This window comes from Lepidochelys kempii, chromosome 28 (genome assembly GCF_965140285.1).
Source record: "Lepidochelys kempii isolate rLepKem1 chromosome 28, rLepKem1.hap1, whole genome shotgun sequence".
Lineage (NCBI taxonomy): Eukaryota > Metazoa > Chordata > Testudines > Cheloniidae > Lepidochelys > Lepidochelys kempii.
The window spans coordinates 1,341,038-1,354,936 of record NC_136407.1 but is presented as its reverse complement, the minus strand read 5'-3'; the positions used below and the strand labels follow the sequence as shown (position 1 = coordinate 1,354,936).

At 57.9% G+C, this 13,899-nt stretch overlaps 2 protein-coding genes across 2 annotated transcripts in view; both read right to left on the bottom strand.

Annotated features, from left to right (window-relative positions):
- Positions 1-1,571: 1,571 nt before the first annotated feature.
- SRRT (serrate, RNA effector molecule) lies at positions 1,572-10,671 on the bottom strand. Its single transcript, XM_078851012.1, is given in 18 exon segments — positions 1,572-1,835; positions 1,945-2,041; positions 2,226-2,315; positions 2,661-2,817; positions 2,904-3,097; positions 3,657-3,810; positions 3,943-4,113; positions 4,351-4,542; positions 5,294-5,372; positions 5,469-5,530; positions 5,626-5,795; positions 5,982-6,090; positions 6,322-6,423; positions 6,656-6,825; positions 7,123-7,292; positions 10,232-10,286; positions 10,289-10,419; positions 10,504-10,671. Coding segments are annotated over 18 exon segments (2,328 nt in total). The 5' UTR covers positions 10,653-10,671; the 3' UTR covers positions 1,572-1,759.
- A 1,533-nt stretch (positions 10,672-12,204) lies between these two features.
- GIGYF1 (GRB10 interacting GYF protein 1) overlaps positions 12,205-13,899 on the bottom strand; it is a 4,114-nt gene continuing 2,419 nt past the window's right edge. The window contains exon 7 of the mRNA XM_078850809.1: positions 12,205-12,296. Within this exon, the coding sequence (XP_078706935.1) occupies positions 12,205-12,296 (92 nt within the window). The remainder of the gene's footprint in view (positions 12,297-13,899) is intronic.

Here is a 13,899-nt window from a genome sequence, read left to right as displayed (position 1 = left end):
ACTGGATGCGGTCCACCTTAATTGTGTCACATTGGGCCTTTCTGTCCCCCCTCCAGTCTGTCCCCTGGGGTCTCGTTTTCTCTCCCAAGAAGCAGCTGGCGATGCACCGTGGGGGTCTCCTTCCGCCCAAGACATGGGGGGGGGGAGGGCTTCTTCCTAAGCACTCTCCTCGCTGAAGAGAGCCAGCGATCATAGTCCCCGATTTGAGGGGTGTGTGTGCCCCCCCCCATTTTGATCAAGCAAATGACAACCACATTGTGCTAATTCAGCCACCAGGAATGGATAAAAGAGACCACCTCGTTAAGGGTTTACTGGCACAAGCAGGGTTTCTGGGGTTTGGGCACCTTTTCTAAAACAGCTTATTGTGACTCAGGTCGTTAGGAAGGTTGGCTCCTCAAGAGTTGATTGCCCTCCAGAGCGGGGAGGGCCGTAGGCTGTTTGGGTTGTAAATGGCAGTTGTAAAAAGACTAGAGAAGGGTGAATGTTGGAGCCGCTCTCCGAAGTGAGACAGCGAGATTTTTCCTGCCCCCCGACGGTGAAGAGACCAGGCATCGCGGCTCAGCCGCCTCAGACTGGAGGGAACGATGTGGGACGGTCGCGCCCCGTGGCCGAAATCTCAGCCGTGGCCGGTTCAGAGAGGAGCACGCTGGCTTGGCTAAATCTTTCCCCAGCCGGAGGCGGTGGGTTCCCACGGATTTCGTCCGCACACGTCCGGGAGGGAAGGAGCGAAGTGACCCCTGCTTTGGGTTCTGAAAACGCCGAGTGTTGGGGCGAGGGGAAAATCAACGCCTGACCGGACCCTGCCCAGATACAGCGTTTCCGGCTCTTGCCTTTTTTTCCACCTTTTCCCACATGCGTTTGCCAGGGGACGCCGGGGACCCGACCCTGGAGCCTTGTATACACATTGACGGGAGTTACCATCTTTGAAGGAACTGCAGGATGCCTGGGTTCTCTCCTTGGCTGGGGAATGGGAGTAGGGGGTCTAGTAGTTAGAGCGGGGGGGGGACTGGGAGCCAGGATTCCTGGGTTCTCTACCCAGCTCTGGGAGGGGAGGGTGGGTAGGATAGTGGGTTAGAGCAGGGCAGGCTGGGAGCCAGGACTCCTTGGTTTTCCCTGTATCCCCCACTCCCCCGGCTCACCACAATGCTGGAGAGAGATAGATTTTAATAACAGCAATCATTAGGTTTCAGAGTTAACTCCCCACAAACCAAAACTGATCTGTGTCTGTGGTCAGTGTGACGACAGTTCTGTTCGTCAGTGCGCAAAGGCAATGCCAGTAGATCGTGCTGCTGCGCATGCGGCTTAGTGCCTTGAGTGTGTAGGACCCACAAAAATGGCTGCCTACTGGAAATGGGCAGGAGGGGAGCCAAGGAGGGCTCCTGATTGCCGCGCAGCTGTGGTGAAGGGAAGCGGAGTCGAGGTAGCAACATGACACCGTTCACTCTGGTCCCTAACCATGGCTGATTTGAAGTGTCAGGGCAGAGAAGGAATTTGAGGTATAAAATCTCCCCCCACACCCCTAGTCCCACCCATGGCCCTGTTGCTAAGCGATGCACGCTACCCAGCGGGCGTTTACATCCAGGTATTTATTGAAATCAAATAGGGACCGAAAAGGTGAAATGTACAAAAGGAAAACAGTTGGCAGTGGGGTGAGGTGGGGAATTTGGTGGCGGAGACTCGTATAAAAAACGCTGGCGGGGGGAGGGTCAGTTTGGGGGGAACAGGGTGGGGCTTAAAACAAGGGGCGGGGCCGTCTCACTCAGAAGAAATCCACGTCTTCAGGGGCATCCAGGTCTCTGTACTCGACGATCGCGCGGGGGTCGCCCCGGACCATCCTGGGGGGGGGGGAAGAGATGGAGTGGGTGAGAGCCATGGGCCCTTTCTGCCCCATATCCACCCCCCCCCAAACACCTCTCGCCGATGGGTTCACTTTTCCCCACCTACCTGTTCCGCGGTTTGTTGAGGTAACTGCCCTGCCCCCTGAAGGTGTCGTAGTTACCGCGGCCGGCGGCATAGGGGGCGTGAGGGTAGGGGGGGCCGCCTGCAGGAGGGACAGACGGACACGAGTCAGCAGAGGATACAACTCATATTGTCATCCAGGGACCCCTCGCCCGGCGCTGAGATGCGGCCACTACTGGGGTGCGGATCCCTTGCCCAACACTCAATCCCCACCCCGCTCCCAGCAGCAAGGGGCACCCCCTACTGACCCCCGTGGGCCAACTTACCACCGTATCCCATAATAGGCGGGCGCGGCTGTCCATAGGGCATGAGCCCCTGGGGTGTCTGGTGTGGGTAGGGCAGCCCAGGGGTGAGACCTGGAAGGAGGGGAAAAAAGGAAGGGCAGAGGTGTAAGACACTGGTGGTCCCAGCCCCCCGTGCTCTGACTCACCAGGCCCCCGCCCTTCCCCGAGCCAGGGAGAGAACCCAGGAGTCCTGGCTCCCAGCCCGCCCTGCTCTAACCCACCAGCCTTCACACCCCTCCCAGAGCCGGGGAGGGAACCCAGGAGTCCTGCCTCCTCCCAGGGCTCGAAGAGAACGGCAGATCCCTGCCCCATACAGCAAAACAAGACCCAGGAGAGCAGACAGCCCCTGAACTCCAGGGCCACGACACCACCTCCCCCCCGCCACCCTCTGCCCTCTCCCTGGGGGGCGCTGCATACCCTGCCCGGGCCCGGGGGGCTGGTTGGGTTTGATCTCGGGCAGCGCCGGGCGCTTGGCGTCCAGGAGGAAGCTGTTGAAAAACGACACCTCCTTCTTCACCTCCTCGATCTTCTCGGCATGCTTGTTGAAGATGTGTTTGCGCACGAACTCGGGGCCCTGCCAGGGGGCGGAGACAGGGGTGAGTGGGGGAAACCGAGGCAGGGGGAGCCCCTCACCCCACCCCCCGGATCTTCCCCACGCACCTTGAATTTCTTCCCGCTGAGCGGGCAGAGCCACTTGTCCTTGCCCAGCTCCTGGGTGTTGGCCGTGACGAATTTCTCCACCTCCTGCTCGGGGTCCTTCTTCCCCATCTTCTGGGCCTCCTCGTCCGACAGAGACTCCCGCACGGTGGAGAGCGGGGCCAGCTTCTCCTCGAAGGTCTTCTGCCACTCGGCCACTGCGGGGCGGGGAACCCAGGAGTCCTGAGCACCGGCTCCCTGGCTCCAACCCCGCTGCCCTCCCCGAGCCGGGGGGAGAACCCAGGAGTCCTGGCTGCCAGCCCGCCCTGCTCTAACCCACCAGCGCCTGCTCCCCTCCCAGAGCCAGGGAGACAACCCAGGAGTGCTGGCTCCCAGCCCCCCCTGCTCTAACCACTAGCCCTCACTGCCCTCCTCTCCCCAAACTGGGGAGAGAACCCAGCAGTCCTGGTCCCCAGCCCCCCCTGCTATAACCCACCCGCCCCCACTCCCGTCCAAGAGCCAGGGAGAGAACCCAGGAGTCCTGGCTCCCAGCCCCCCCTGCTCTAACCCATGAGACCCAGCTCTCCTCCCCGAGCCAGGGAGATAACCCAGGAACCCTGGCTCCCAGCCCAGCCTGCTCTAACCACTAGCCCTCACTGCCCTCCGAGATCCAGGGAGAGAACCCAGGAGTCCTGGCTTCCAGCCCCCCCTGCTCTAACCCACCAGCCCACACTCCTCTCCCCTGGGCGGGGGGAGAACCCCGGCGTCCGGCGGTACCTTCCCCGTGGCTGACACGGTTGGGGGGCATGGGCCCGCGCACGTGGATGATCCCGCAGCGGTTGGGCATCTCGTCCTCGTTGAGATACTCCGAGGTGTTGTAATAATCCACTGAGTGCACAATCCGCAGGTAAACCAGCAGCTTGTCCAGCACCTGGGGGGGAAAGGGGGGTCAAGTCCAGACAGGCCCCTGCCCCCCGAACCAGCCAGTCCCCGCCCTGGGGCCGGAGAGGAGCCGGCGCCCCCAGAGGGGACAGGTCCCGGCCCCATTCCCCGCCCCCCTCACCTTAATGAGCTTCTCGTCCCTCTCCACGTTGATCTCGGCCGGGTTCCCCTCCTTGGGGGGCTCGTCGGCCGCCTCCCCGCTCTTGCCCAGCAGCTCCTCCTCCTCGGCGTTCACCTCCTCAATCAGGTAGTCCGTGATGTTCTTCAGGATGGGGTTCTGGGAGGGCAGGCTCTGCGGGGGGGCACACGGGACAAGTGAGCGAACGGGGGACCCGGCCCAAAAGCCTGTGGGGCGGGGCGCCCCCCTTTAGCCGCCTCCCAGAAGCCTGTGGGGGGCACAGATGGGCCCCACTGGCTGTAGATCATGCCCCCAGAATCCTTTGCAGGGTCTCCAAGGTGTGGGGGAAGGATGCTGGGAAGCCGTGGGGCAGAGGCATGATACCCCCCCCCCCCTGGCCCGTGTACTCACCGAGACCTGGGGGGCCTCGCGGGACTCCCCCGCCCCCCAGAGCTGGGTGCGGTCGTCCAGGGTGTGGATGAGCTTGGCAGCCAGCTTGATGTCATTGCGCACGATCTGCTTGTGCTGGGTGATGCCGTTGATGTTACGGACGCGGCGGGTGAGGTCGCGGTTCACGCCGGGGCTCAGCTCGCACTCCCGGAGCTGGGGGGGAGACACGGACTGAGCAGAGATGCGGCCACCTCTGGGGCAGGGCGGCCGGTGACCCGGGGACCCCTCGCCCGGCGCTGAGATGCGGCCACCTCTGGGGCGGGGCGGCTGGTGACACGGGGACCCCTCGCCCAGCGCGGAGACGCGGTCACCTCTGGGGTGGGGCGGCCGGTGACCCGGGGACCCCTTGCCCGGCGCTGAGATGTGGCCACCTCTGGGGCAGGGCGGCCGGTGACCCGGGGACCCCTCGCCCAGTGCCAAGATGCGGCCACCTCTGGGGCGGGGCGGCTGGTGACACGGGGACCCCTTGCCCAGTGCTAAGATGCGGCCACCTCTGGGGCGGGGCGGCCGGAGACCCGGGGACCCCTTGCCCAGTGCTGAGATGCGGCCACCTCTGGGGCAGGGCAGCCAGCGACCCGGGGACCCCTCGCCCGGTACTGAGATGCGGCCACCTCTGGGGCGGGGCGGCTGGTGACATGGGGACCCCTCGCCTGGTGCTGAGATGCGGCCACCTCTGGGGCGGGGCGGCTGGTTATACAGGGACAACCCCCAGAGAAGTGGGGGCATCGGGGCCAGCCCTCCTTAGAGCTGTGGCTGACATCTCCCTTTCCCAGGCAACACACAGAGCACACGGCTCTGGGGCAAGGACGAAGGTGTCCATGGACAGACCCCCGCCCCCCCCAACTCCACTCGGGCGCAGCCTCCGACACCCCCCACCCCCATGCCCCACACGCTGTGGCCTTACCCGGATGTTCTGCAGGCTCCAGCAGATCTCCTTGATGTTCACGCTCCGGTTGAAAGTCACCCAGCCCCTGCGGAAAAACCTGGCGCAGATGCCTGGAGTTAGTGCCCGGGCACACGGACCTCCCACAGCGCCCGCCTCTGCCCGGCTTCCCACCCCCCCAGTGGATGCCACCTACCTCCTCTCGGGCTGGGGGTCGGATAGGGCCACGCGCATGAAGCCGGGGTACCGCTTGCAGAGCTGCGGGGAGAGAGAGATCGGGGGGTGTTAGGAAGGGGACTGGATCTATACCCCCCACCTGCAGCCGCCCCAGAATATCAGCCCCCCCAGCTCACCGCCACGATCTCGGCCTGAGAGATATTGGGGGCGATGTTGCGCATGAAGAGGGAACAGGTCTTGTGCAGAGGGCGGGGTTTGCACTCCCCGCCGTCCTTCTCCTTGGCCTTCGTCGCTGCCACCGCCTCCTCCTCTTCCTCCTTCACCTTCTCCTCCTTGGGCTTCTCCTCTGCACCAGGCAGGACAGAGTAAGGGTGGGGCCGGCCCATGTCCCATTCCCCGCCCCACTGAGTCAGCCAGTCCCTGCCCTGTATCCCGTATCCCATTCCCCGCCCCCCTGAGCCAGCCAGTCCCCGCCTTGGGGCCGGGTGGGAGCCAGCGCCCCCTAGAGGGGACAGGCCCCTGCATGTCTCACCCTCCTTGTCCTCGGTGCGGCCGCTTTCGGACTCTGTCTCTGACTCCGAGACGCTCCCCTCATCGTAGCTGTCGTCCCCGCTGCGTTTCCGCTTCCGCTTCTTGCTGACCTGAGAGGAAAAGAGGGAGCCCGGTGACCGGCAGGAAAGGGGGCAGGGACTATGAGCAAAGGGGTGGAGTCTGCGAGAAACAGGGAGCACAGGGCAGGCAGGAACTGGCATGAAGGGGGTGGGACATGTCAGAAGGAGCACAGGGGGCAGGGCAGAGGATAAATGGGCGGGGGCCAGTCAGGAGGGGGAGGAGCAAAGGGGACCAGGAGGGGGTGGGGCTGCAGGACCCACCTTTTTGGCCTCTTTCTCCGCTTCTTCCTTCTTCTCCGGCTTCTCCTCTTCCTCCTCGGAGGACTTCTTGGCTTTCTCCTCCACCGGCTCATCACTGTCAGCCTGGGGGAGCGGGGGGCACCTGTCAGAGACTCTTCACCCCCTCCCCCCCAATGAGCAGGCCCTCCACCCTGAGGGACCCCAGCCTGCCTCCCCCCCCACACCCCCAGGATGACAGGATAACATCTCTCTACCCAGCTCCTTCGGATGGCACCGATCACCCTGGCGCCTGGGCGAGCGGGCCCAGTGGGGAAACTGAGGCACGGCGGAGCCGGGACTTGTCAGCTCCCCTGACCTTTTTGCCGTCCTCCTTCTTGTCCTCTTTGTCCGAGCCCTTGCGGTCGGCGTCAGACAGGCGGGCCTCGTCCTTCTTCCCCGGCTCGGCCTTGTCCTGCCTCTCCTCCTCTTCCTCCTGATCCAGGATCTTCAAGTCGTTCTCTGTGCCTCCCTCCATCTTGATAACGGCTGGGGAGGGGGGAGGAGAGGGGAAATTGGCGAGGGTCATTGTGGGGTTGACCCCCACCCACCTCGGCCAAGTTGCTTCCCCACGAAGAGTAAAGAAAAGGCTGCTGCTGCAGGGGGAGGATCTCCCTTCAGCTCCAGCAGTAGAGGCCCCCGTCTTTGGACCCCAAGGTCGGGCGTTGCCTGCCTTTCGGATCCCTAGACTGACAGGGTCTTTGGATCCAAACTGTGGGTTTCAGGGTGGCTCCCCTCCCCGATATCTTTGGAACCAAAGCCCGCCCGTCCCAGGCCCCCCCTTACCGGCATCCAGCATCTTGACGATCGCGGTGGCCTTGTCGATATCCAGCTGCAAGTTCTCGAACCAGCCGTTGTCCATGAGGTAGAGGAAGACGCTGAGCCGGTTCTGCAGGGCGCCGTGGGCCTCCTGCTTCCTCTTCCCCGCTTCGTCCGGGTGGTACTTGGAGCGAAACCTTCGAGCCGGGAGGGATGGGAAAAAGGCAGACGAGGAGAGATCAGAACAGGGCGCGGCGGGAGGGACGATGCTTAGCACATGCAGGTTGCGTTGGAGAAGGGGGGAGGCGCCGTAAAAAAATTCGGGGCGGGGAGGACGTGGGGAAGCAGGGACCAGCCCCCGCCCCGGATCTTATTTATTGACGAGTTGCGCTGGACACTGGTAGGAAAAAATGAGTTCACCACATTGGTTTGTTTTTTAAAGCTACGCTCTCCGTTCGCTACCGGCCAAGCCCGGGGCAGGTTCGACCCTCTTAGCCAAGTGCCTGGTGGACGACGTTCAAATTGGAGCCCCGCTCGGATTGCGCGGAGGCAAGCGAGCCGAGAGCTGGGGGGGGGATTGAGGGTTCGGATGCCTGGTTTCGCTCCCCAGCAATGGCAGGGGAGCTGGGGCCAGGACTCCTGGGTTCTCCCCCTCCCCCGCTGTTTAGACGGTGAGCTCTTTGTGAGCCTGGCTGGTGGCTGTCACAATACAGACAGCAACAGATCCCAGCTGGGGTCCACAAGGCCGGATCCCAGTTGGGATCAATTCCCCATCGCTCATGCGGGACAGAACGGGGGGGCCAGATCCCCGCTGGAAACCTGGGACCCGGGGGTCTGTTCTTCACCTCACTTCTAATCTCATGCCAATCGTTTCCCCTAGACTTTGGCTAACTCTGAGATAGCGCGTTTGGGGCAGGGAATCTGGCTGGTCCCTCGCACTTCCCACCTGTAGATTCAGTGTCCGGTCCAAACCAGGGGCTCAGATCTCGGTCGGGGGGTTGGTGGGAGCTCTAAGGCCAACCATAACACCAGAGTTTGTAACGCTATTTAGATGCCTAACTCCCTGGGTCTCCGTGGAATCAGACGCCTAAATTCCTTGAAATAAACCAAGATTCATGGCCGGAATTGAAGCGTTCGCTTGTTTTCGCACTGGTTTTAAAAGGGAACGTCGCTGGCGGGAAGGGGGGCAATCAAGACCCCCCGTTCCTACCTCGGGGAGGCGGGAAGGAAGAGTCGATTGTTTTCTGGTACTGTATATTTGTTTGTTTGTCTTTTAAGAGTTGAGGTCCGATCGAATAAGACAGAACACGTGTCATACATACACTCAGGATCAACTCCAGCTTTCCGACGGGAGCCTGAGAAATTCCTTCGGTGGTTTTAACCACTGGGCGCTTTATTTTGGCTACGGAGTGACGGGCACTCGTGCTCTCTCGCCGGGCGGTTTAGTTAACCGAAAACAAAACAAAAAAAATCCCGGGTTGGGTGGGTTTGTTTTTTTTCCGCGGCTGGCTGTCTGATTCCTGACCATTGTACATTCATCTACACACTGCATTGTGCTCAGTGCTCGGCCCTGGCTATCTAGCTAAAAAAAAAAAACACCCAAAAAACACGGGCGAGAGAGAGGAGCCGAAGAAAAAAAAAACCAAAAAAATCAAGAGATTTAGATTCTCCAGGCTGACGGCAAAAGTGACTTCTGATTTTGAATTCTCTTGATTCTGGCACTTGGGAGGAGGGGAGAAAAGGGTAAGTTAACAGTTATCAGCCACACACACCCCCCAAAAAATAAAATAAATAAATTAAGAGATGGCTGCTAAAATTAAGAGAAACCTGTAAGCTAGCATCCAAGAACCACACGCACGGCTCGCCACGCAGCATCCAAGAACCACACACAGAAGTCACCACACAGACAGTGCTCCTACATTCACTGCGGAGGGGGGGTTTCGTACACCGGATTTGTCGACAGGGGAAACTGAGGCATGGTGGATTATGCCCTCGGTCTGGAAGGGGTGTGGGGGCTGGTGGGTTAGAATGCAGGGGCTGGGAGTCAGGACTCCTGGGTTCTCTCCCCGGCTCTGGGAGAGGAGTGGGGGCTGGTGGGTCAGAGCAGCGGGGCTGGGAGGTAGTGTTTTCTAGTGGCAAGGAGTCAGGGTGCCTGGGTTCCATACCAGGCTCAGATACATGACCGTGGGCAAATCATGTCTTTGTGCCTCAGTTTCCCCTCCTGCCCTGTTGCCTGTCTGGACTGCAAACGCTGGGACAGGGACTGTTGCGTGCTTGTGCCTGGCAGAAGGGTGGTCCCCCGATCTCAGCGGGGCCTTGTCATTGGTCATTGTCTGATGCAGCCAGCACAATGGGACCCCCAATCTCCTTTCGGTGGTGGGGAGGTCAGCGTGGCACCCTTCATGACACCCCTCCTGCACTCTTGCCCTGGGGCTTCTAGCCGCTACTGTAACGCGTCCAACAAACCATGCCCGTTTTACAGAGGGGGAAACCGAGGCAAGGGGAGCCGCTCATCAGAATCGGGAGGGCTGGCTCCTACCCCCACCTTCTCTCAGCGCTGACCCGATCCCAAACAGAACTCCGGCCACCGAGCCCACAACGCCAATGCCCGCTCAGGCACGTGGCCAAAAGTGCCAAGCGATGGCTGGGACCGCGGGCCAGGGAGACCCCACAGATCTCTCGGGAACGGACACGGCCCCATAGCTGGGATCGGGGTGGGGGGAATAGCTAAGAAGCTGGTGAAGCGAGGCCAGCTGCCCGGGGTTAGCCACACCCGGTTAGCCTTCGTTCTACGGCAGGGATCGGAACCACGGGTCCGTTTGTGGCAATCCCCACCCCCTCTGCCTGAGATCAGAACCACTGGCCTTCCCAGCCCCCCTACGCTGGATCAGAACCGCCTGGCAGCCTCCCCCAACCTTGTCCAACCGGATCAGAACGGCAGCAACCCCCCCCACCTCCTGGCTGTGTCGGATCAGAACTCAGGGTCTGTGACTTTCAACCTCCCCGGCACCGAATCGCCCAGCCGCCCCCCAAAACTCCTGCCCTGCTGGGTCCGCCTGGTTCTGTCTCCGGGCCGGATCTCGCACGCACGCACGCACGCGGGGGATGCCGGGGCCGCGCCCTGTGGCGGACGTACCACTCCTCGTCCTTGTGCGCCAGGAAGAAATCCTGCATCTGCTGACGCCGGAATCCAGCTTGTAATCGTTGTACCGCTTGACAGCCTCCGTCTCGTCCACCGAGTCGTCCAGGGAGAGCAGGAATTCCTTGAAGCTCTTCATGACGGGCGGGGCCATGCCGACATCCACCTCGGCGATGTTACCCAGTCTGCTTGGGGGGGCCGAGACGGTCAGTGTGCGCAGGGGAAGGGGGAGGCAGAGGTGGGGGAGGAGCAGGAAGGGGGCGAGTTACCTGGCTTGGATGGGCAGGAGATGGTGTTGCTGCATCACGTGCATATCGGGGTGCGCCCAGGGCTGGGGGGGCCCGTAGGTGGGGCCGGCGGTCGCCCCGCTATAACGGCATCTCGTACCCGCTGTGGTAGGGGTCAGTGCTGTGCTCATCCCTATAGGGGGGGATAGGCAAGGGCTCAAAATCACTTTGGGCGAGGCAGGGCCAAGAGGGGCCTCGGGGCAAACAGCTGGGGTCTGCTAGAAAGCCCCAGGGTGTAACCAGTTAGTTCATTTTCCCGTTCGTTTCTCGGGTGATATTACAATTCGCTAACGCGTCACGTATAATCATCATGTTGAATACAGTTAAATTGCAGGATTATAAAAGTATAAGATTGATTAGCAATTAGAAGGGATATGGCTGAGGGCTATAAAATCATGACCGGTGCGGAGAAAGTAAGTAAGGACGTGTTATTTACTCCTCATAACAAAACAACTAGGGGTCACCCAATGAAATGAATAGGCTGCAGGTTTAACAACAAACAAAAGGAAGTATTTCTCCACCCAACGCACAGTCAACCCGTGGAACTCCTCGCCAGAGGATGTTATGAAGGCCAAGACTAGAACAGGGTTCAAAAAAAGAACTAGGTAAGCTCATGGAGGACAGGTCAATCAGCGGCTATAAGCCAGGCTGGGCAGGGATGGTGTCCCTAGCCTCTGCTTGCCAGCAGCTGGGAATGGATGACAGGGATGGATCACTTGATGATTCCCTGTTCTGTTCCTTCCCTCTGGGGCACCTGGCATTGGATACTGGGCTAGACCGACCTTTGGTCTGACCCGCTACAGCCGTTCTTATGTTAGACAATTATCTATTACGTATCTAAGTAAATAGGGCTGAAACGCAAGGCCTGTAAGATTTTAGCTTAGCCATACTAGGCCTTAGAGTTAAGAAAAACGCTTGACATAAAAGTCAGCGGTTCTCAACCAGGGGTACGTGTTCTCCAGGGCCGCAGGGGTCTTCCAGGGGGTACATCTACCCTAGATATTTGCCTAGTTTTACAACAGGCAGCATAAAAACCACTAGAGAAGTCGGTACAAATTAAAATTTCACACAATGACTTCTTTAAATACTGCTCCGGATACTATACGCTGAAACGTAAGTACAAGATTTATATTCCAATCTATTTATTTTATAATTATATGGTACAAATGAGGAAGTCGGCAATTAATTTGTCAGTACTAGCGTGGTTGTGACGCTTGTACATTTAGGTCGGATTTTGCAAGCACATAGTTGTAAAGTGAGGGGTTTGGAAGACAAATCAGACTCCTGAAAGGGGGACAGTCGCCTGGAAAGTTTGAGAGCCACTGACATAAATGACCAACGAATGACCCTAAGCCACAAGATTACGGGGAAAAGATGTCCTCCAAAAAATTGACCCTAAAATTAATTTGGACTACAAGATGTCTGGTAGTCACATTTTAACGCCTGCCCCAACTGATGTGTGTAAATGGTAATGAGACTCAAAGAAACTAACCCTAAGAAAAATGGGGTGCCCCAATATTCTTGGGGACAATACAAATAAGGAAAAAGGTCGGCCTTTTTCACACGCAGAGTGCAGATGCAGTCAGAATCACAAGATATAAGAGGGCAGTCAGATGGACAGAGCAATCATGAGTGACTTCGGTTTCATTGCATCAAAAACCAGGTCAACGACAGGTTTTGACTTCAAAAGGGCACGTCCGGGGAGTTGAAAGGAATTAGTCGAAGAAGTCGGCTGGACCGAAAGAGCACCAGGAGGCTTGGAACATAAAAACGATCTGAAACAACGGGGGAAAACGTGTCAGGAAAGACTCCAGCCCCGGCAGGAGGAATAACGACCTCCAAGAAGCGAGGAGGAGTAACCAGAGAGCATGGAAAAAAGGGGATGACCAGCAAAGAAAGTGGTTAGAAAACACAGGACCAAAGTGAGAATGGCTAAAAGTCCTGCTGACTAGGCTCTCGCCAAGGAAATGAAAATATATACGGGTTTTTAAAGACATAGAAATAAAAAATATCAGGAAAGATGAGGTCGGGTCGCTATGCAGTGGGGATAGAGACAGTAAGAAATGATCAAAATGTGGCCCGCAAATTAAATAAATACTTGACCCCGGTTTTCAATGGGGACGTTAATATAGAATATGGATTGCCAGGATTCAGTTACTTGGTTATATAATCAAAGTAATAAAGTGAGCGCTGTCCACTTTGTATTCTGTGTTGTAATTGAAATCAATATATTTGAAAGTGCAGAAGACACCCAAAAATAGGATACAGAGGGACCTAGACAAATCGGAGGATTGCGCCAAAAGAAATCTGATGAGGTTCAACAAGGACAAGCGCAGAGTCCTGCCCTTAGGACGGAAGAATCCAATGCACCGCTACAGACTAGGGACCGAATGGCTAGGCAGCAGTTCTGCGGAAAAGGACCTAGGGGTGACAGTGAACGAGAAGCTGGATATGAGTCAGCAGTGTGCCCTTGTTGCCAAGAAGGCCAATAGCATTTTGGAATGTATAAGTAGGGGCATTGCCAGCAGATCGAGGGACGTGATCGTTCCCCTCTATTCGACATGGGTGAGGCCTCATCTGGAGTACTGTGTCCAGTTTTGGGCCCCACACTACAAGAAGGATGTGGAAAAATTGGAAAGAGTCCAGCGAAGGGCAACAAAAATGATGAGGGGTCTGGAACACATGACTTACGAGGAGAGGCTGAGGGAACTGGGGATGTTTAGTCTGCGGAAGAGAAGAATGAGGGGGGATTTGATAGCTGCTTTCAACTACCTGAAAGGGGGTTCCAAAGAGGATGGCTCTAGACTGTTCTCAGTGGTAGCGGATGACAGAACGAGGAGTGATGGTCTCAAGTTGCTGTGGGGGAGGTTTAGGTTGGATATTAGGAAAAAACTTTTTCACTAGGAGGGTGGTGAAACACTGGAATGCGTTACCTAGGGAGGTGGTGGAATCTTCTTCCTTAGAAGTTTTTAAGGTCAGGCTTGACAAAGCCCTGGCTGGGATGATTTAATTGGGGATCGGTCCTGCATTGAGCAGGGGGTTGGACTAGATGACTTCCTGAGGTCCCTTCCAACCCTGATATTCTATGATTCTATGATTGTTTAATGCGATTAATCACATGGTAAATTTTTCTTTAATCGTGTGGTTATTTTTTTAAAACGAGATCAGCCCTACTTAAAACGCAAATCATCAATGCTGAGTGACCAAATATACAAACTGAACATCCTTACATCAAGCTAACTAGTTTTCAAGTTTCCTTTGCCTAGCTGTAAATTGCGATTATTGTCGGCGACGGAAATAATTTTTCATCCCTCTGCGTGAAATCGATGCGTGCAGATAAAAAGCTAATCTTTCCGAGCCTACTCTGAGATAGCGCGT